At 43.7% G+C, this 23,023-nt stretch overlaps 1 protein-coding gene across 1 annotated transcript in view; it reads left to right on the top strand.

Annotated features, from left to right (window-relative positions):
* LOC134393989 (alpha-2-macroglobulin-like protein 1) overlaps positions 1-5,642 on the top strand; it is a 65,288-nt gene extending 59,646 nt beyond the window's left edge. The window contains exons 33-37 of the mRNA XM_063119068.1: positions 105-195; positions 505-573; positions 895-997; positions 3,179-3,220; positions 4,926-5,642. Of these exons, the coding sequence (XP_062975138.1) occupies positions 105-195; positions 505-573; positions 895-997; positions 3,179-3,220; positions 4,926-4,951 (331 nt within the window). The 3' untranslated portion in view covers positions 4,952-5,642. The remainder of the gene's footprint in view (positions 1-104; positions 196-504; positions 574-894; positions 998-3,178; positions 3,221-4,925) is intronic.
* Positions 5,643-23,023: the final 17,381 nt, after the last annotated feature.

Raw genomic sequence — 23,023 nt, forward strand, 5'->3', positions numbered from 1 at the left:
CCAGCCCGGACTATCAGGCTGGTGTAGAAACGGCCTGAGTCCTGAATTGTCAGAGTTTTGACAATTGCTTGCATTGTTGAAACTAATTTCCCTTATTCTTGAAGCTACGCAGGGCAGCGAGAAACAAGCAATATGGTCCTGTTAGAGGTGAATATGCTATCTGGGTATATCCCTGTGAAGAAGTCTGTGAAAAAGGTAAGATAATTTGGATTGCCTTCTATGTATCCCTGATGGTTATTGTGGTTTTTAGAACTTTTATCCCACCAGCCCTGAAAAAGGCTTCTAAGTTATCCCATGAAAGAAGGTTACAAAAAATAGCACCAGCTAAATGTATCCTAAAAATGGTTCTTCTTTGAGCAGCGAAGTATAAAATGCTATTTACAGAAACTGCTGGCCAACGCAGCAGCTGCCTCTATATATACCCCTAGTGGTCCAGGGCTGATTGGCTCAAGGTCAGCTGGAAGTTCAATAACTGTGTCCTTTTTCCCCTCTATATTCTGACAGCTGCTAATAAATCCCCTAATTAAGAAGGTGGAACCTGAGCATGACAAGATCAGCATCTATCTGGATCAGGTGAGGGGTTAAACAGATCTCTCTCAGATTGGCATAAAAAGGAGTGTGGAGAATGGGTCCTGGGGTATTATACAAGGTCATGGTCCACCTGGGAGTGTGGAAAAGAGGCCATGATCCATGGTTGTTGTCTGTAGGAAAAGGGCCGGGGAGAAGCTTGATTTAGATGAGAGAGATTTCATTTTTTTTACTTCTGGGGAACTCAAAAGCATGTAGTTGGACCTAATAAAGAAATCACTCTACCCTACTGTTCCTTTTGGATATTTTTTAAATAGATGAACAGAAGTATCTGCAACCTTACTGTCTTTTCCTCTCTCTCTTCAGCTGGATCATAGTGTCCAAAACTATGGTTTCTCTGTGAAGCAGGAAACTGAAGTGATGGACCTGAAGGCAGCAACTGTGAACATCTATGATTACTACCATCCAGGCAAGCATCCCGTGGGGGTCGGGGCGGAATGGGTATCATTTAGCACTAACTGCAGCCATGGACAGCCCTGGCGTGCCCCCCTCCACACTGTCTTGCCTTTCTCTCAGTCCTCTACCCCTCTAGCCATACACTCCCAAAATGGCTCTACCAGGGAGCCTCAATGTGCCTTTCAATCCCTCTATGTTTATTTTTCATACTGAGCCTGTGTTTTCTGCAGTGATGCACAATCTTCTTGGTACCAAAGGAGCATATACCCTCTTATAACACTTGTCTACACACACATACACACTGCATCTTAGCACACACGGCTGAAATCCAGGCAGCAATCTCGCAGGTGCGGTCTCCCGTGGCATCCTTGTTCCTCTGCTGCTAGTAGTGGCAGAGAAACAGCAACCTCACAGGCAAAGTTGCTGGGGGTTGGGAGGTCTCTGCCACACGCCCCACCTGGGGCAGATCCACACATAGCCTTCGGGACGCCCTGAAGGCGCTTTGGGGCGTTCCGAAATCGATGATGTGTACCCTACCTTAAGCATCCCAAGAAGAGGCGGCGGAGGAGGAGGAGGAGAAGGAGGCTCCTCGCGGGGACGGGATGAAGACTTGCCGCGCCCGGCGCCTTCGCCGGCCAATCAGCTGCCCCCCCCCCGCTGTTTGCCTGGGTGAGATGTTCACTGCTGTCCACCTACCTGCCGGCCTCCTTTTGCCAGCGAAAGAGCCACCCGGGCGGAAGCTGGCGGCGACCCGGGTGGGCCCGGGTGGCTCTTTCGCCGGCAAAAGGAAACACATATAGAACTGACTTTTAATAGTGTGGTCACTCAGAAGCTTTTTTTAAAGAAGTCTAAAACAGCAAACTGGAAAGAGGTGCTCTGCAACCCTATGCTCACTTCTGAGGTCTTCTGTTTACTCAGAAGTAAGTCTCTGCCCAAATTCACCTTTCTTTCTCCTTGACTCTTCAGAATAAAAAGACCCAGCAGTGTAGTTTTCACATACTTCAGACACTCTCGCGTCATTTTGAAAAGATTCCTGTGTAAACATTTATTTACATTTTCGTACTGCACTTCAATTAAAAATGCCCAGGGTGTTTTAGAATAAATTGAAAGGCAATAGTCTTGGCTTTATATTTGATTCCTCGCTCTCCTTTATTCCTCATATTGAAGCAGTAGCTAAATCCTGTCGTTTTTTCCTGTATAATATTGCCAGGATTCAATCATTTTTGTCTGTCTTTTCTGCCAAGACTCTTGTTCATGCATTGGTTATTTCTCGGTTGGACTACTGCAACCTTCTTCTCTCTGGCCTTCCTTCTTCTCACATCAGCCCGTTGGTTTCTGTTCACCACTCTGCTGCTAAGATCATCTTCTTGGCTCGCCGCTCTGACCATGTAACTCCGCTCCTGAAATCTCTTCATTGGCTTCCAATTCACTTCAGAATCCAATATAAACTTCTCCTGTTGACCTACAAAGCTTTTCACTGTCTAGCTCCTTCCTATCTCTCCTCTCTCATCTCACACTATTGCCCCGCTCGTGCTCTTCGCTCCTCTGATGCCATGTTTCTCGCCTGCCCAAGGGTCTCTATTTCCCTTGCTCGGCTTCGTCCATTTTCTTCGGCTGCCCCTTATGCCTGGAACGCTCTTCCAGAACATTTGAGAACTACAAGTTCAACTGCAGCTTTTAAAGCTCAGCTAAAAACTTTTCTTTTTCCTAAAGCTTTTAAAACTTGATTTTGTTCTGACTTTATACTGTTAGTTTTACCCTACCCAGTGCCTGTTTACCCTACCCTGTGCCTGTTTGCATTCTCTTCCCCTCCTTATTGTTTTATTATGATTTTATTAGAATGTAAGCCTATGCGGCAGGGTTTTGCTATTTACTGTTTTACTCTGTACAGCATCATGTACATTGATGGTGCTATATAAATAAATAAATAATAATAATAATACAATAACACTAAAAGGGTAAAATAAAATAAAAGGATTGACTATAGTGAACGGCAGCACTACAGACAATCCCAGCAGAAGTAAAATATATCTGAGATTAAAGGCTTTGGGAAATAAAAAGGTGCCTAACAGTCCAAGGGTGAGATATTAGCGGGGGGTGGGTGGGAGCTCCACAGGAATGCTGGTGGGGCTTAGCGAGAGTGTGGAGTTTAGGCTTCATCTGCATCTCACAGACCCTTTTCTCTTCCACACAGAAGACAAGGCGGTTGCTGAATATAACGCTCCCTGCAGCGCAGGTAAGGATCAGTTGGGATCATGCTTGAGAACCTTCCAGAAGGCACAGGTGGGAATGAGTCAGAGCAGTTCAGAACTGCCTGTGAGTTACAGAAGTGTTGTTTCTGTCAGGAATTGACTTAGCAGCAACACAGCATCTTCAGTGTTCGATTCTTCTGCTGGGTTTCTAAGCACCGTTCCCTCAAGAAGAAAATATACTCACGACACGTAAAGCTTTCTCCAGCAAAGATTTTACTGAGGCGTATAACGTTTTCTGTACGAAATACATCCAGCATATACAACTTCACCGACCAGCATCCACTCACACCACTATTACATTTGTACAACTTTATATACATTTCATACATGGTATTGCACGCAGTTTCATCAGCCAATTATTCAATTAACAGATGAGTCAGGAGGCCACCTCCCTTGTCCTTGACATTTTACAGTCCAGTACTGATGTGCAACACCTGTAGAAAATCAAGGATCCACAGACTGTGCCAAAGTGCAATTTTTCTTCTTCCAGGACTTAACCCTCTGTGGTAACTTTTCCAACCCTGACAGTTTCCTCCTCCAACAAGCCATGTCGCCCAGGTTTGGACAACAAGCTGTGCCTGGGCAGGTGGTTAGACAAACGGCATCCAACACACACTGCAACTCAAGCAAGCCAGTGTGGCTTGTTTAACCCACGGCGATCGTGCAAATGGCCCGTTGACTAGCCAAGTGGTGTATCAATCAGTTATTCTTTCCAGACATTGGTTTGCTCAGGAACTGCTCTTTCTTATAGCATAAAATAAGAATTGTGAAACTATACGAGCAACTATTTTAATTAAAAAACAACACACCAAACCATTTGGGACAAAAAAATCAGCCAACGCTGCATGAGCCACAGTGAACTTTCTTATTGAAGATGTTACTCATGTATCCAAGGAGCATATATCTAGGGCAGTAAGGTGTGAAATACTTGGAGCAACTCTATGATTTGAGATTGCGTTTATATAGGCTCTTTTTCTGGTGTTACTATCAGTCAATAATCCCTATCTATGAGGCTGTCTTACTTGCTATTTTTTACTCACTGACATGATATGATATGATAACTCCATATCATATTTTCCTTGAATCCTTCCCTCTCTCCAAATCCCCTTCAATACGCTCATTATCTCTCCCTGGCCTGGTCCTAAAACGGCTTGATGCGTAGCCTCATCTAGAGTATTGCGTCCAGTTCTGGGCTCCACAATTCAAGAAGGACACAGACAAGCTGGAGCGTGTTCAGAGGAGGCCAACCAGGATGATCAGGGGTCTGGAAACAAAGCCCTATGAAGAGAAAGTCTGAAACAACTGGGCATGTTTAGCCTGGAGAAGAGAAGATTGAAGGGAGACATGAGAGCACTCTTCAAACACTTAAAAGGTTGTCACACGGAGGAGAGCCAGGATCTCTTCTTGATCCTCCCAGAGTGCAGGACACGGAATAACGGGCTCAAGTTAAAGGAAGCCAGATTCCAGCTGGACATCAGGAAAAACTTTCTGACTGTTAGAGCAGTACGACAATGGAATCACTTACCTAGGGAGGCCTTCAAGAGGCAGCTGGACAACCATCTGTCAGGGATGCTTTAGGGTGGATTCCTGCATTGAGCAGGGGGTTGGACTCGATGGCTTTGTAGGCCCCTTCCAACTCTGCTGTTCTATGATTCTATGATCTTATTTTCTTTGTGTTTCTTCCCACAGAGAGCATGAAGGAAGATCAACACTAGTTCTGTACCTAAAGCATGAAGCAGCACCTGGACATTGAAATTGATGGCGATCTCCCTTCTTATGCCATTGCTCTTTCAGGCTGTGTATGGCCTGGCCCCAAAGATCCGTATGAGCAAGTGGAAAGCACTTTTGCTTCACGTGTTTGTAGTGGCTGCTGATATCCCCTTCCTGCCTGTATCCCCAACTCCACCCAGGCCCACCTGAGAGTCCCTCAACCCTCAGAAGTAGCTTTTGGGTGGCTTTTTCAGTCAAAGGGAACACTGGCAGTGCCCCGTGCATCTGCAGAAATGCTTTCTTCCACTCATGTACAAGGTGACTTGGCAATCATGACACAATATGTGAAAAGAGCTGACCTTTTGTTTAAGCTTTCAATTTTCTGGTCATGGAGTGCAAAGTCAGAATGAAAAGCTATGGAGAGAGAGAAACCGTGCTATGTTAATTTTTTCAAGGATATATACTTTTACTTGGATGGACAAGGATATAAAAACGATATGGGTTCAGAATGACCTTGTCTGTAGTCATTATGATAATAACTGTATGGTGAAGATATGCTATCGAAGAGTTCAGTGTACTGCTGTTTAATTATTTTAAAAGGGTGATTACTTTTTGAAATAATCCTATTTTCTCAAAGAATGAGAATCATTACTCACTGTATGCCAAGACCTGATAATAAAACCTACTTTTCGTTTACTACAGTGTTGGTGGTTGATATACACATTTTATTCCCACTTTCATTACTGGCAAAAAATCTGTATCTATTTAGGGTGCAATCCTGTACTTCAGATCTGCTAGCTGAGAGGATATGGCAGAAGCCCTTTTATTCCACTTAGGGGCGAGATATGCCGCCCCAGCCAGAGATGTGCTGGTGGAACACGCTGCATTTGCTCTGCTGGTGAAAAGGCACCAGCAAAACAGCAGCCCAAACAGGGCCGAGTCATGCTTGTGATTAGTGCTAACCCCAGAGAACCAGAGTTTTGCTAACCACAGAGCCTGAAGTGTCGTCTGAACAGGCCCTCTAAATACTCTCTGCTTTTCTTGCATGGCAGAGTTCTCCCGACTGCATGGTTTCACTCTTCTGGTCTGAGATCTCTCCTTGTAGCTTCCTTGTACTCAGACTAAAGTGCCTCTGGCAGATCTCTTCCAACCTTCTTTTTCTTCCGCAACTTTTGCTTCCCTGTTGCATTTGATTGTGTCGTCCGTCGTGGGGAGCAGAGAGGAGACTGCTAAAGGGAGTTTGGTATTTGGAAACCAATCTTTGCTCAGGGGTTGTCAGACTGACAGATGGTCACGGTCATACACACAGTGAGTGAGCGAGCATGCTAGTGTTAGCTAGCCAGGCTCAGAGCGAGTGGAGGCTCCTTACCTCAAGCCTCTCTCTCCTCTCCCCCATTACAAAGGCTGAGCTCTACGTTTCACTGGGGCTGAGCTCTTGGTCAAAGGAAGTGGCTCCCTGCTGTCCTTAGTGGCTTTCCTTTCCCTTTTCCCTTTTCCCTTTTCCCTTTTCCCTTTCCCCTTTCCTTTCCTTTCCTTTCCTTAAAAGACATGCCCACTATTTCCTCTTTTCGCCTGACTTGGGTTTTCCTTCCTCATCTATCAATTGGGTACACGTCAGCTTGGCTCTCTCAGCTTGTGGAACACCCGAAAGTGTTCAAATAATGCAGCACAAGCTACTGAACTTGAAAATAAATATATATTTTTAATCAACCTATATATTTCTGATACTAAGCATTCAAAATATACACAGATACTTGGACGAGAGGTTTATAACATGAGTACTGGTAATGAGGATTTTCCATCAGCTCCTTTGAAGCCCCGTCTGGGAATGTGGCAGCCAACTTAAAAGGAAGGTTAGCTATGGGTTGGAGCAGAGATCCTGCAGAAGCACAAATGGGGAAAAATATTAGCAAGTGGCACAGTAAACACGATATGGCCAGGAGATTGTCCACAATAACCTGAAAAATATAACTGTCCATCAGCCTTGCCTAGGCTAGCCAAGGCTGATAAAAGCCACTGAACTGGTTATGGTTGGCCTCTGAGCTCACTGCAGGAGGCCTGGAGGAGATCTACACATCGTACTGAAGGCGCTTGCGTGCGCCTTCAGTACGCTGTGTAGATCCCCTCCTGGTGCCCTGCAAAAATACAGACCCACCACACCCCTTCTTAGCAAAATAGCTGGTATTTCACTAGCCTATAAAGTATTGTTGTACCAGTGGGGATAAAGCCGCCTGCTCAGATTGGCTGAGCTCAGAATGTCCCCTTGTTCAGGAAATAAACCACAGAGTCCCCTTTTCTCTGAAGGAAGGAAAAATTTTCAGATTTAGGTTAAAATCTCACCCAGGCCATAGGGCAAAAGTAGGCAATGTGATACTTCTACCAGTGAACCCCTGGACACCTCTCTTGGCACCTGCTAAGGTAACCTATGCCTCCTCCTAATAATAATAATAATAATAATAATAATAATAATAATAATAATAATAATAATTTTAACACATTTTCTTATCAGCAGGTGGGATTGCTGTGAAATCGGCTTCTGTTGGTGCTGAAAACTGAGTTCAAATGAGTTGTGTAGTGTGTTGGAGCTCAGACCACTCTTGGACATGTTACTTGTCCTTTGCCATGCCTTCTATGGCAACCATTTTGTGGTAGTGCCCAAGACAGTTTCTCAAATCACCAACTGTGCCCATGGCCCCAAAGGTTGCCTACTCTCGCCCTAAGGAGAGGACTTCTTGGAAGGGATTGGGAAGAAGGGCAGGGGAGAGGGGGAAACATGAGGAACATAAGGGAAGAGTAGGTAGAAGAGTGGGTGGAGGTACAGGAGCCTTAAGGAAAATCACAGAAGAAACAGGCTCTTAATCAATTGTTAATCAGTGTATTTATTTTTGTTTTCATCATAGAATTGAGATCCAAGCACTACAGGAGGAGACTTTCTGTTCCTGTTTTTCATTACATAACCGCCAGATGGCGCTCTGGTATAGCAGAATAGCACAAATACACAAGAGGAAATTGTGCTTTCTTTCACTTTCACAATTATATGCCATAGTTTCCTTGGTCTAGAAAAGACTAGACAGGGGTTTAATGCTATAGAAAGAGAGAGAGAGAGAGAGAGAGAGGTGCTAGGAAGGCTGGCCTAGAAACAGAATGGCTAAAGGAACTGAAAATTGGCAATTGTCTAAAAATCACATTCTACCACTGGAATGCTAGAAGTCACATACACACACACACACACACACACACACACACACACACTCCAAGCAAGATTTTGGATTTAGCCATTGTTTTTTCTTACAAAACAAAACAAGCACTTACCTCAAGGATTGAATAAAGTTGTTGGGAATAAAAAATTATTTTAGAAAAGAAATGCCATGGCCAATAATCTTCATCCTTTTGATGAATGACAAATGTTTTCCAACAATAACGATAATCTGAATAAATAAATAAATAAATAAATAAAGATTAGTGTGTACAGAGGGTAGAGGGCTTATTTGAATAGAAGCTTACTTGATTGGTTTCCTCTTCACTAAGGTTGCAATCCTATATTGTAAGTCCCACTGAACTCAATTGCCAAGTCCCTGATCCACTATCAGTGTGTTGTGTTTATAACAACATTTATTTATTTATTGCACTTATATACCACTCCCATAGCCAGGGCTCTCTGGGCGGTTTACAGAAATTCTGTATGAACATACCGGGCAAATGCATGATAGATATCTTCACTCCATAGTTAACTAAGTCCCTGAGGCCATCCTGGTTACGCTCGTCTTGATGCTTGAACAGCTCAGCGGCTCTTATTTCCAGGGTCACATTAGGGTTTGCTTCCAAGAATTCAATTATTTGGCGGCTACATGAAGCACAAGGACTCCATGATAGAAACCAAGTAACAGAGCATGGTGTGGTCTTCCGGCGGCTTATTTCTGTACAGTCATTTTGCAAAAAGTTGATTTCAGCATGTTGGGTAAGGTTGCTTGTACACCATTTCTTCCAAGTCCTGAGACTTCTCCCCCAGTGGATTTCATACAGCAGATGAGTAACTTCTGGGGGTCCTGTTGGAACATAATTCCTCCGAAACGTCTCAGGTTCTATTTTCCACCTTAAGTACAAATTTGACAAAATAATTTCAGCCTTTCACAATTCAACATAAGAACATAAGGAAAGCCACCTTGGATCAGACCAAGGATAGTATCCATTTCTAGTCCTACTTAGAGTAGACCTATTGAAAAAAAAACCATTTCAAGGGGTCTACTCTAAGCTGAGGCAACACTGGGTCCATCTAGTCCAGCATTCTGTTCATACACTGGCCAACTAGCTGCATGTAGAAAACCACGAAAAGGACATAGGTGCAACAGCACCTTCCCGTTCCTTTCCACCAGCAACTGGTATATAGAGATATCCAAACTGGTAACCATAACTATATTTTGTGGTTGCGAATTCCATAGTTTAACTCTGTGCCGTGTGAAGAAGTACTTCATTTGATCAGTCCTATGTCTCCCACCAATCAGCTTCATGGGGTGACCCCATTGGGTTCAAGTATTATGAGAGAGCAAATATTCCCCCCTTTCCAGTTTCTCCACATTATGCATAATTTTGCACACCTCTACCATATCTCCCCCTGCTCTGGAAAGTGCGCAATTTCCCCTGCTGTGTTAAGTGGAAAAGGGGGGGGGGGGAGGACCGAAGCTAGGTGAGCCTGCTGCCAAGCACTTATGGACCTTGGCAGGGAGGGGCTCACAGAGCCTGGCTCATGGGGGGGGGTCAAGATGGAGGGTGGCACGAGCAACCCCTAATTGACCCACTTCACAGCAACCACACACTGGGTCAACACTTTAGCTGTCCACCACAACCCCAAGATCTCTTGCTAGCTCCAATCCCATCCGGTTATACTTGAAGGTGGTTGGGTTTTTTTTGGCCTCAACGGGCTTCACTTTACACTTGCTTACATGGAAATGCATTTGCCACTTTGATGTCCATTCTGCCAGTTCGTAGAGATCCCTTTGGAGCTCCTCACAATTCCCTTTTTTGTTTTAAGCACACTAAGGCCGTAGCTAGACCTAAGGTTTATCCCAGGATCATTCTGGGTTCGTCCCTGCCTGAGCGCTGGATGCCCTGGGCGGCACTTAGATGAACAGGTTTGACCCCAGGACAATCCTGGGATAAACCTTAGGTCTAGCTATGGCCGTGGTAGCCACCTGCCTCACTTCCTTTGGCAGGGGCTTCCTTTCACCTTTCAGTTGGAGTTCCACAGGGCTCGAGGCTTGGTCCACAGTTGTTTCCTTTATATATGTTGTCCTTGGATGATCTTATTTGATCTCATGGCCTCCAATATCATTTGCATGCTAATGGTACACAATTATGCCTTTCATCTCCAGAACTTTCTCCTGATGTTCAGGATTCTTTCACAGCATGTCTATTGGATATCTCAGCTTGGATGCTTCAGCATTGTTTGAAACTTAACATGGTAAAGACAGAATTGCTTGTTTTTCCTCCTAAACCCTCTCCCCCATCTTTCATTCTCTATTACTGTTAATTATCTTACACTTTATCCAGTTGAGGAAGCTCGTAGTCTCGGTTTTATATTCAATTCCTCACTTTCCTTTACTCCTCATATTAAGGCAGTAGCTAAGTCCTGTAGTTTTTTCTTATATAAATTCACCGGGATCTGACCACTTTTATCTGTTTCTTCTGCCAAGACTCTAGTTCACGCTTTGGCCATTTCTTGTGTAGACTATTGTAATCTAATCACGCTAGTTTGTTGATTTCTATTCATCATTCTGCTGCTAAGATCATTTTCTTGGCTCATCCACTCTTGAAATCCCTTCATTGGCTTCCAATTCACCTCAGAATTCAATATAAGCTTTTCCTGTTGACTTTGAAAGTTTGTCATGGTCTAGCTCCTTCCTTTCTTCCTACATTTCTTCTCTTATCTCACATTATAGCCCCATTTGTGCTCTTCGCTCATTGAAGGTAATGGGTTTTTTTTTACCCACCGAAGGGTTTCTACTTGCCTTGCTCATCTTCGTCCATTTTCTCTTGCTGCCCCTTATGTCTAGAATTCTCTTCCCGAGCATTTGTGGACCACGAGTTCAATTATGGTCTTTAAAGCTCAGATGAAAACTTTTCCTTTTTTTCAAAGCTTTTGGAACTTTAGTTTGATCTTACTGTTTTATAATGTTGTTTTATTGTCCCCTGTGCCTGTTTGGCACGTTCCCTTCCCTTTCTTGTGATTTTACCAGAATGTAAGCCTATGTGGCAGGGAGTTGCTGTTTTATTGTTTTACTTTGTATAGCACCATGTGCATCGATGGAACTATATAAAATAATAATAATAATAATAATAATAATAATGATGATGATGATGATGATGATGTCCTGCAACAAGTCAGAAATTACTCTCAAGCAGTAAAGTAAGGAATGTAATTCGTTTACTTATTTTATTATATTTTTTCCTTTCCTTCCTCAAATGAGCAGACATCCCCTCCACGTACTGTAAAACAGCCTCCCCCAACCTGCCGCTCTCCAAAACTTTTGGACTTCAACTTCAGCCCCAGGCAGCATGGACAATGGTCAGGGATGCTCATTAAAACATCTGGAATGCACCAGGCTGGGGCGGGCATGTTTACACATATAGTGGAATCTTTCCCATGCTGATGGGCGTTGCAGGATCTCTCCGAGAAATATTGTACTATATTAAATTCCATGTGTAACCAGTTTTAATTTGGCTTCCTGCTGACTGCAGAAAATCAGCACCAGAATGAGATCGTTTGCTGCCTGAAAAGAGCCTAAATGGTGCTGCATCACCGAGACACCAATTTCAGCCTTCTTCTGTCCCCCTTGACCCTTCGTGGTACCGCCTGTACTGAAACAGGTTACTGCTGGGGCTAGTCAATATTCCTCCCCACCTTCCGCTAGAGCCTTGTCTCCCAGTGAAGGCAGGAGTCGGCTGACTTTTGTTGATCAGAAAGGTTACTTGCAAGATGGGCGTTTCTGCCTGTCTCACAATTTTACAAGAAATAGGCCCTGTTCAGAAGACACCTTAAACCATGGTTTTAACCATGGTGGTTAAGCCAGAAAGCCAGGCCATGTTCAGAAGACTCCTTAAACAATGGCTTTAACCACAGTGAATAAGGACTTTTGCTTTATTTACCATGGTTAAAGCTATGGTTTAAGGTGTCTTCTGAACAGGGCCATAATCTTCCACTCCCAACAGTGGCTAGAGGCCGTGCAGCAAAGCCTGCTGCCTACCGCTTTGAAAAACTAATCGATAAGGCCCCTGCCTGGCACTGATGCTATGCAATGATGAAGTAACATCATTCCCAGGGGCATTATCAACTAGTTCAGGGATGGGGAACTTGTGGCCCTCCAGATGTTGTTGAGTTGCAGCTCCCCTCACCCCTCACCATTGGCTTACAACTCCCATCATCATCATCATCATCATCCCTCCCCATTGTTTATACTGCCTGCGGCTGATGGGAGTTGCAGTCCACCAGCTCTGGAGACCATTCCCTGCCCCCACTCTCACCTGGGTTCCGTTTTTTTAAAAGTTCTAGGCAGTGGCTTTGCTGCCTCCTACCCCAGCCGCTGCTTGAGGGTGGGAGATGAACATCTGAAAAGTTAAAAGAAAGAAAGAAAGAAAGAAAGAAAGAAAGAAAGAAAGAAAGAAAGAAAGAAAGAGAAGCTCTTGGAGCACTTCATAAGTAACTCACCAACTGAACTTTCATTTTCTTTTAATCACTGGGCCCCCATCCAGAATTCAGGATGGTTTTCGCATCCTCACAGCCCCCTAACATCCCATAAAGCTGAGTTGAATTTCCTGTCACCTTGCTGCATGGCATTCCCAGCCATGCAAAAAAGCAAGAGAGAGAGAGAGAGAGAGAGAGAGAGAGAGAGAGAGAGAGAGAGATGCCTCAGTAGTGCTAAGCAGCCCTTAGGAGAAGCAGCCTCTAGTACAGAAGCTTCCTATACTTTACTTTAGCTGAATAGCTACTTGTAATTCTTGGGGAGTAAAATACAAAATTGCGTTTCTTACCTTTGGCTGGTTCCTCTGTCTGACGGATCTGTTGGAAACAATTTGTATAATTAACCAACATTAAACAGACCTCCTGATGTGATACTTTTAAAAAAGAACGTTCATGCAATCCCATGCTCAGGTATGCGCATACAAGTCCTGTTGAAAACAATATAATTTAAGCACATATGCTCCCATGTTGGCAAACTCTTAAGTATTCATAGAATCATAGAATCATAAAATCATAAATCATAGAATAGCAGAGTTGGAAGGGGCCTACAAGGCCATTGAGTCCAACCCCTGGTCAATGCAGGAATCCACCCTAAAGCACCCTAATTCTGTTTTATATATATATATATATATATATATATATATATATATATATATATATATGGCTATGAAACCAGTGTATAGGTCAATCAGATCAACCATTGGGTTGGATTCAGGCTTATGTAGAGCAAGTCCATTGAAATCCATGGAACAAGTTAGTAATGACAAACAAGTTAGTAATGACAAACTTGTCTGATTGATTTCAATGGGTCTGCTCTATGAGCTTCTCTAAACAAGTGATTTATTTATTTATTTATTTATTTATTACATTTATATACCGCCCCATAGCCGAAGCTCTCTGGGCGGTTGACAAAAGTTAAAAACAGTAAACATTAAAAATATAAAAAAATTAATACTATCAAAAACAACAGTATAAAAACAACAGTATCCATTCAAACAACAGTTCTGGGGTCCATTAAAAAAAAAGAAAAGCATGCTCATGATTTGCCACTCATGGAAGTTTGTGGGTATAATACATGACATCATCAACAGCCACAACATATCCCACACTATACCCTGGAGGTCTCGTTTTAAAAATACACAGAGAGAAATCTCGGAAATTGTGGGATTCCCCCAGTGTGTAAACTTGGTGGTGTGTTATAATTCTGCCACTAGATGGTGCTGCTTCAATAAATTCAATGGAGCCTTTCCAGGAAGGGAAGATTTCAATTCAACATCACTTGGTAATAAAGGACCATGTTGTCATACTGGAAAAACCGTGCAGAACAAAAGCCCTGGTAAATCTGCAGGATTTTTCCTGTGCGTAGAGAAGCTCTGTGTATCTATGTGTCATATCTATATGTGTACTGTTTTATTCATTTTAATTTTTCTAAACCGCCTTGAAATTGCTGATAAAAATGGTATTAAAATGTTTTGAATAAATAAACAACAAAGTATGACACAATCATGAACCTGCTGTAAGCAGCATCCCGTAAAAAATGTTTATGATATAATTAATTTACTGAATTTTGCACAAGTTGCATATAGATGAAAAGGAAAAATGCATTCATGGAAATGTATGTATATATTTGTAAACAGATGTATATAACTGCCAAAAAACAGCCCCAAATAGCAGGCTCATTTATGACACACACATATAAATGTGATGTAATTTCACATAAGTTTGTACAGCACTTACTCTAGCGTGTTAAGTTAATGTAAGCCTAAACGGAGTACTTTTCATACATGAGGTCTAAATCGCCTTTTGTGTTTACATTGAAACCTGATAATAAAAATACTAAATATCAGTTGTTTGATCTCTTCTCGATCCTCCCAGAGTGCAGGACACGGAATAACGGGCTCAAGTTAAAGGAAGCCAGATTCCGTCTGGACATCAGGAAAAACTTCCTGACTGTTAGAGCAGTACGACAATGGAACCAGTTCCCTAGGGAGGTTGTTGGCTCTCCCACACTAGAGGCCTTCAAGAGGCAGCTGGACAACCACCTGTCAGGGATGCTTTAGGGTGGATTCCTGCACTGAGCAGGGGGTTGGACTCGATGGCCTTGTAGGCCCCTTCCAACTCTGCTATTCTATGATTCTATGATTCTATGAAATACTTAAAAGGTTGTCACACAGAAGAGGGCCAGGATCTCTTCTCGGTCCTCCCAGAGTGCAGGACACGGAATAACGGGCTCAAGTTAAAGGAAGCCAGATTCCAGCTGGATATCAAGAAAAACTTCCTGACTGTTAGATCAGTACGACAATGGAACCAGTTCCCTAGGGAGGTGGTGGGCTCTCCCACACTAGAGGCCTTCAAGAGGCAGCTGGACAACCACCTGTCAGGGATGCTTTAGGGTGGATTCCTGCATTGAGCAGGGGGTTGGACTCAATGGCCCTGTAGGCCCCTTCCAACTCTGCTATTCTATGATTCTATTATTCTATGATCAATCAGTCATTATTCACGAAGAAGAGAGACATTTGTAATGAAAGGGAAATTCTGGCAATTCCAAGTTTTATCTTCACACTGGACATCGGACTGATGCAAGAGCCACTTTAAGCCTCCTATGTAAAAATGCCCTTGTAGATGTTATAATGTTACAATATACTATAAATGATTTATTTATTTATTTATGACATTTATATACCGCCTCACAGCTGAAGCTCTCTGGGCGGTTCACAAAAGTTTAAACAATAAACATTAAAAATATATACAAAATTTAAAAACCATCGGAAACATAAAAACAACAGTACGTTTTGAATTGCATATTCATGACATGTTTTGCATATGTTTTGAATTGCATATTCATCATATTCCCTGGCACAGAGAAGCAAACAAATCAGATGTGAGGGTGGAGACATGACAGCCTTGCTGCCAGCTCCCAAGGTTCTATCGATTCTCCCTTGGTAGGGATTTCTTCTAATGAAGGATTGCAACAGTCATTAGCTGTCCACCAGATTTTGCAGTTCTCCTAATGTTGTGATGCAGTTCTTGGCAGTTTAAATGTATCAAGATACATTTAAAATGTTTCCCCTAAGGGAGAAATGCTTAGAAATCTGTATTTTGAGGAGAAATGTATTTTAAAACAACATTTAAAGGCAAATGATCATGCAGATTAAAATAACGTCCCAGATTAATCTAGCCAAAGGACTAAACAGATGTATGTGTGCACACATGTAAAAGCGACACAGACCAGAAATGGATTGATTCACCCATCTCTGCAGTGGATTTCACTTGTTGTGGGATCTTTTTGATGAATGGCATTCTGCTGTTTTTCGACTATTGACGAACTGTAAAAGTAATTGTGCACCTGTGGAAAAACCCTCGAAGAAAAACACACACACCTCCTTATTTACAGAACTGAATTTTTACCTGTTCCTGTTGGCCCCTGTAGGTTCATCCTGTTCCGTCTGCATTGTCTGGAACTGGTTATGTCTTTTATACAGAGTTTACTATTTTCAGTTTCTATTCCCAGAAAACGCTCATCTCTAGCACACGAGCATTATAGAGTCCTCTCGCCACACCCAGATTTGACAAAACTCCAGCACATCAGGATCACAGTGTCCCTTAACCACACCCAGGCTTGACAACTCGGAATTTAGGGTGGGGTGTGGAATTTGGAAGCCCTCTATATTGAACAAAGGAGGCTACACACTTCTGCAATGTTGGTTAGCAAGGAGTTTCCTGTTGACTTGGCGGCTGCTCCCATCCACACTGCTGCCCTTTGAAATGAGACGACTCAAGCAGTGGACAACTGCCTTCTCTCGCTGAAAGGAGCCAATGGTTCCTTAGTAGAATAGGACCTAAGATGGGCAATGACACAGTTGGAAAAAGGCTAGGATGCAAGTTGGGAATTACACCTCGTGTGGAGAATGTGGATAGGGGGATATTTCTCTCTCTCTCCCACAATACTAGAACCCAATGGGGTCCTCCCACGAAGCTCATTGGTGGGAGATTCAGGACAGATAAAAAGAAGAACTTCTTCACACAGTGTATAGTTGAAACTCCGAAAGCTTTGTAAATCTGGCATCCTGCGCTCCCTGTTCCTCCCCAGCCAGGGTGACGGAGGGAAGAAAGGCTGCTCTTGCCAGAGGTTTGAGTTGATCATTTGCCAAGATCTTCTGAAACGAAGCCAAGGGAGGCACGTGGCCTTAGGGCTACAGGGGTTGCCCACCCACCCCTGCTTTGAGATGCCACAAGACGCTTTGTTGTCTTTGCTGCTGCAGACTAATGCAACTGCCTCTCTGATGGTAACGTCTGCTAGTATCCCTCATTACTAGAGGTATCACTTTTGGATGTCTTGGACGTACTGGCTATGCTGGTTGGGGATGATGGGAGTTGTAGTCCAGCACACCAGGAGAGCACAAGGTTGGGGAAGCCTGCATAAGAAAAAGCTCTTCCACTTTTTTATCTGACACATGACAGGTGTCGGCTTTGAATAAGTGAGCCAAACCCCCAGAACAAACATTTCCACCCCTCCTTAAGCTCACGCCTTGTTTTCCACCCAACCTGTCCTCCCAGCAATGATGCCATTCACAAAGGCAGGGAGTTGAAAGCAGGCCGCCCACTACCACGGACAAAGCCACGGCAGAGGTTTTCTAGGAAACCGAAAGCTTGTCCATCTTTCAACCTCAGACAGGACAGGTATCGGTTTTAAACAAGTGACTAGAGCCCAGAGGACAAACACTTTCTCCCTGTCATTGCATCCCCTCCTTGCTTTTCACACAACCTCTCCTGCATTGAGCAGGGGGTTTATTTATTTATTTTATTTATTTATGCATTTTTATGCCGCCATTCAGCCAAAAAAGGCTCTCGTGGCGGCTTACGAAAGTATTTTTTGACAGTCCCTGCCCACAGGCTTACAATCTAAAAGACACGACACAAAAGGAAAGGGGATTGGGAGGGAGGAGGAAGGGATGGCCTTGTAGGTCCCTTCCAACTCTGCTATTCTATGATTCTATGATTCTGCCCGCAGGGAGCCACGGTAGAGCTTCTCTGAGAAACAAGGCCCAATATCGCCCATTGCTTCATTGTAGGCAAGTCCAATTCTGACTGTGCTGTTAAGGAGGTGAGACAGAGTGGAGCCATGTTTAAATGTGAGGCCACAGTTTCTCTTTAATATTTTCATTAGCATTTTCTTTAGGGACTCTCGGAACAAGTTAGTGCCCAGAAAAGTAGCAATGACATGACTGGAACTGGATTTCGCATCCACAGTGATTGTGGCAGGCTGCTGGCCCAGGAGCCTGAGAGACCCTTGGCCGCAGTATTTTCTGATATTGTGTACGTCTTCTGCTTTAAGAAGTTCAGCCTGGCACCCTGTTTACAGACAATCCTGGAGGGCTTGCACCTCCAGTTGGAATGGGTGAAGAGGCCCACGCAAGGGATCATGCCGTGAGGGCATGGATTTCTGCTCATGTACTCAAGACACAGTATCGCCATATAATATAATCAGCCGCAGTAAAACTTAATCATGATTAGATGAAGGCGAGCTGATAATGAATTAAATGCTAATACACACCAAGCGAAGAGTTGCCTACTTCCAAGGTGTTTTGTGATTATTGACAAGTAGGGTCAAGCAGAGATCTCCACCCTTGAGTAGAGCGATAGTGGAGCAATCCCGGGTCTGATTAGATTTTGACAAAAGACTTCCAAGGTTTCAAAAGTGGTGTCCTTTCAAGTATTTATTGGCCCAGGGCCATGTTCTGAATTTCGCTGGCCCACCCATTCTGTTTCCCCTTTTTGTGATGAGGATTAGGCACAAGGGCTGCTCCTGGATGTGGACAAACCACTATGGGTCCTCTCCCACTCTCCCTGATCTTGCAATCTTCTCCCCTCACTCCACGCCTCAATCCTTCTCTCTCCCTCCTAGAAAGCCTTAAGGAGGTTTTGCCAATTTGCCTAGCACCAGCACCTACAGCTCCTTCAGAACCATAGACCCAGAACCGCCATGTGTACCCAGGGCTGGTGCCAGACTATTTTGCGCCCTAGGCAGGTGAGCTGCTTTCACCCACCCCCCCCACCCCAGCGTACCTGGGCACGGAGCGCCATCTCGCTCGCCCAGCCGAAGCGAAGCCAGGACACTGGGGTGGGGGGCCTGGTGGGCGGCTTCGGAACGGCGCGCCTGGCTGGAAGCCCCTCTGGGAGAGCGACTTCTGGGCACGCCGTTCCAAAGCTGCCCGCCCCCCTACCCCAGCGTTCTGGCTTTGCTTTGGCACCCACCCAGCCGAGTGAATCCAGGATGCTGGAGTGGGGGGTTAGGCGTGGCTTAGATTCGGCTGGGTGGGCGCCCAACCGAAGCGAAGCCAGGACACTGGGGCGGGCAGGCGGCTTCAGAACGGCGTGCCCAGAAGCCGCCCTCTCAGAGCTGCTGTGGGACAGCGGCTTCCAGGTGCGGCATTCGGCGACCCCCTTACCTTGGCGTTCTAGGTGGCCGCCTGAGTGGCCTCTATGGTAGCACCAGCCCTGTGTGTACCTGTGGCCTAGCCGCCTATGCGCCAGCCTCCATTTAGACACCAAGAATGTTTTTGAGCTAATTTCACCACCTTTGAATTCTGTGAATGGACACCTACGTTGTCGATTTGGTTTTCTGCTTTATATGTCTAGTATACTTTATATGAATGAGCTAATTGAGTCCATATTATAATTCATATAATGCAACAAGTTAATTCCCCATGACATAGTTGTGTATGGTTTTTATTCTTTTACAACAAGTAAATCAGCTCCCTTTGCAATAGACTGTTGTGCCGGCACCTAGTTTGGCAAAGCTGTCTACCAAACTTCTCATTCTTTTGAGCTTTCTCATTTAATGATAAAAACACAAAATAAAACTGTAAGTCTCGTCCGCCCAGCTGTCCCTCCCTTGCTCAGTCCTTTTGTGTATATTTAGGTATTTAGTAAGACAATGATTTCTAAGTATTTGACTTTCTGACTTCTTGACATTTAGTAGGACGATGAATATGTTTCGCAAAACAAACTCAGGGCAGGAATCTCAAGCTAACATGTAGTGTCCCATGTCATTGCAGACAGTGAAAAACAGGATAGACAGAGGGCTATTTATAGCCCGCTTATGACTGGTCACTCACAGAAGTTTGCAGGTTGATTTCATGACATTGGCCCTGTTCAGAAGGCACCCTAAACCATGGTTTTAATCACAGTAAACACATATAGAACTGACTTTTAATAGTGTGGTCACTCAGAAGCTTTTTAAAAAAGTCTAAAAACACAAACTGGAAAGAAGTGCTCTGCAACCCTATGCTTACTTATGATAGGGTGACCATTTGAAAAGGAGGACAGGGCTCCTGTATCTTTAACATTTGTATTGAAAAGGAAATTTCAGCAGGTGTCATTTGTATGTATGGAGAACCTTGTGAAATTCCCTCTTCACCACAGCGGTTAAAGCTGCAGGGGCTGTACTAGAGTGACCAGATTTAAAAGAGGGCAGGGCACCTGCAGCTTTAACTGTTGTGATGAAGAGGGAATTTCCACCAGGTTCTCCATACATACAAATGACACCTGCTGAAATTTCATTTTCAATACAACTGTTAAAGATACAGGAGCCCTGTCCTCCTTTTCATATAGTCACCCTAACTTATGAGGTCTTACTTCTGTTTACTCAGGAGTAAGTCTTCCTCTGTTTAATGGGGTTTACTCAAAGGTAACATCTGATTTTAGTATGATTTGGATGTAAATGCAGTTGAAAGCAATGGGATTTACTCTTGAGTAAGGGAACCACCAGACCTCTATTTTATGAACTGGAGATGCACAGCTTTGCATGATCAAAGGAAAGGAAATGTGATCCTTCGCACTAGTGGACTATGAGGGAAAGGGTTTAAGGGGGGGAATTTAAAAAATACTAAAAAATCAAGGCATGAACTGATCTGATTCAAACTTGGCATGCTGAAAGCTCTACTTAAGAGCTATCACTGTGCTATGTTGACCTGTTTATCTTTAAACAAATTCTTATATGTAAACATTTTTGTTAATTTCCATTTTAAAAAATCCTTAAAATCAAAGGATGAACTGATATGATTCGAACTTGGAATGTCTAAAGCCCTCCTTAAGAGCTATCACTGTTAGGGTGACCATATGAAAAGGAGGACAGGGCTCCTGTATCTTTAGCAGTTGTATTGGAAAGGCAATTTCAGCAGGTGTCATTTCACCTGGTGAAATTTCCTCTTCATCACAACAGTTAAAGCTGCAGAAGCCCTGCCCTCTTTTAAATCTGGTCAGTCTAGTATAGCTCCTGCAGCTTTAACTGTTGTGATGAAGAGGGAATTTCACCAGGTACTCCATATATACAAATGACACCTGCTGAAATTCCCTTTTCTGTGCAACTGTTAAAGATACAGGAGCCCTGTCCTCCTTTTCATATGGTCACCCTAATCACTGTGCCAATTTTGATCTCTTTATCTTTAAAAATGAGGGAGATGCAGGCAAGGAAGGTGCATTTTCCACATTTCTTTTAAGGTGAAAACGCCTACTCAGGAGTAAGAACCTAGAATTAAATGGGACCTCTCTCCCTCCCCCTTTACGGTTGAGCAGAGAACCGCCCCGCCCTCCTCTTTTGTTAGTGAGACCGCCCTTAGACACACACACACATCCAATAAAAAATGGGATAGTTGGATAGAGCGCAATGACAGCAATACATGGGAGGGAGGAGCGCATTTGTTTCGCAGGGAATAATCCAGACTTTCCCCACTCCAAAAAGAAACGAAACATGGAGGGGAAGAGGCGAAATGAGTGCAGGATGTGGATAATGTCATGCGAGTACTGGGCTGCAAAACTGCATACCCAGGCATGATGAGTGTGCAATAAATCGCTGGTGTGATGGAGCTCTGTGTCTCTGGGGCGTGCTGGTCCTTACCTTGATATGTCTTCTTTATTTCCCATTATTTCAACAGGTAATGCCTTGCCATTTCCTTTCTGTTCAAGAATGAGAAGAGTTTGCCAAATATCTGCAGTGACCAGGGATTGTCTGAAAAACCAGAAAAGCAACTCAAAACCTCATATGCTCACCCCTTACCTCTATGGCATTTCCTGAGGTTTCAGGCATGCAATTCAAAAACAGAATGCTTGTGTACTCATTCCATCCTGTAAGGGTGGATATGACAAAGAACATAGGGTTTATATGGAAAGTACTTGTCCAATCCAAGTTCCTGTTAAACTGATTCACAGGTAATGACAATTCCTGTGTTGTTTAACCCAGGCTGTGTTGTGGCTGAGCAGCAGCAAAAGAGTGCATTGGGTCCCTTTCTGCTTGTCATTTCCCACTTTCAATCAATAATCCAGAAATTGATTATTACTGTGACGTCCAAACCTGGAACTCTGGTTTGTTTAACCCAGCAAGAGTCTACCCTATGTTGAGTTAATCTCTGGTTTGTTTAACCCTTAAACAATCCAGAGTTCCACATTCCTGGGTTGTTATTTGAAAGTGGAAACAATGAACTTGTGAAAGGCAGCATGCTTGCTTGCCACCACTCAGGCCTGACAATTGCTGGGTTGAACAACCCAGGAATTGTTTTAACATGCAAACCAAGTCAATGTCTACTTCAACTTGTCTTGACATCATTACATTTATTTATTTATTTATTTATTTATTTATTTATTTAACTTATATACCGCTCCCATAGCCAGGGCTCTCTGGGCGGTTTACAGAAATTCTAAAATTGAGATAAAAACAAGTATACAAAATTTAAAATTTTAAAACACAGAACATACACACATAAAGCATTAAAAACCGTTAAAAAAAACTAAACATGTGGGTGATTAAGATGTGCCGCCATATGCCTGGGCAAAGAGGAAAGTCTTAACCTGGTACCGGAAAGATAGTAGCGTTGGCGCCAGGCGAGACTTGTCAGGAAGATCGTTCCATAGTCTGGGGGCCACCACCAAAAAGGCCCTGTCCCTCGTTGCCACACTCCAAGCCTCTCTCGGAGTAGAATGTCGAGGAAATCAAGCTGGGTGGTTCTTTTACCTAATGACCACAGGTATAGGAAAATGGCTCTATAAATCATTAGCTCTATACATCACACCTTTGGGGCAGTTTGCATTTGGGCACATGTATGTGTTTTTTTTAAAAGAAACAAACCACAAGTTACATTATTTACTTTTTTAAAAAAACTATGCTCAAGCTGGACATGTTCAATTTGAAGAAAAAGCAGCTGTGGGCCCCCGATACAGGTGATTTCATGCTCAAAATCCATTGCTATTTGTTCCTGTTTGAAGTACACAACACGTCCAGTAGGGAGGCATTTTCAGCAGCAAACACATTGCCCTGATCCTGATCAGGAAGGTCCCCCAAGTCAGG

This window comes from Elgaria multicarinata, chromosome 3, assembly GCF_023053635.1.
Source record: "Elgaria multicarinata webbii isolate HBS135686 ecotype San Diego chromosome 3, rElgMul1.1.pri, whole genome shotgun sequence".
Taxonomy (NCBI): domain Eukaryota; kingdom Metazoa; phylum Chordata; class Lepidosauria; order Squamata; family Anguidae; genus Elgaria; species Elgaria multicarinata.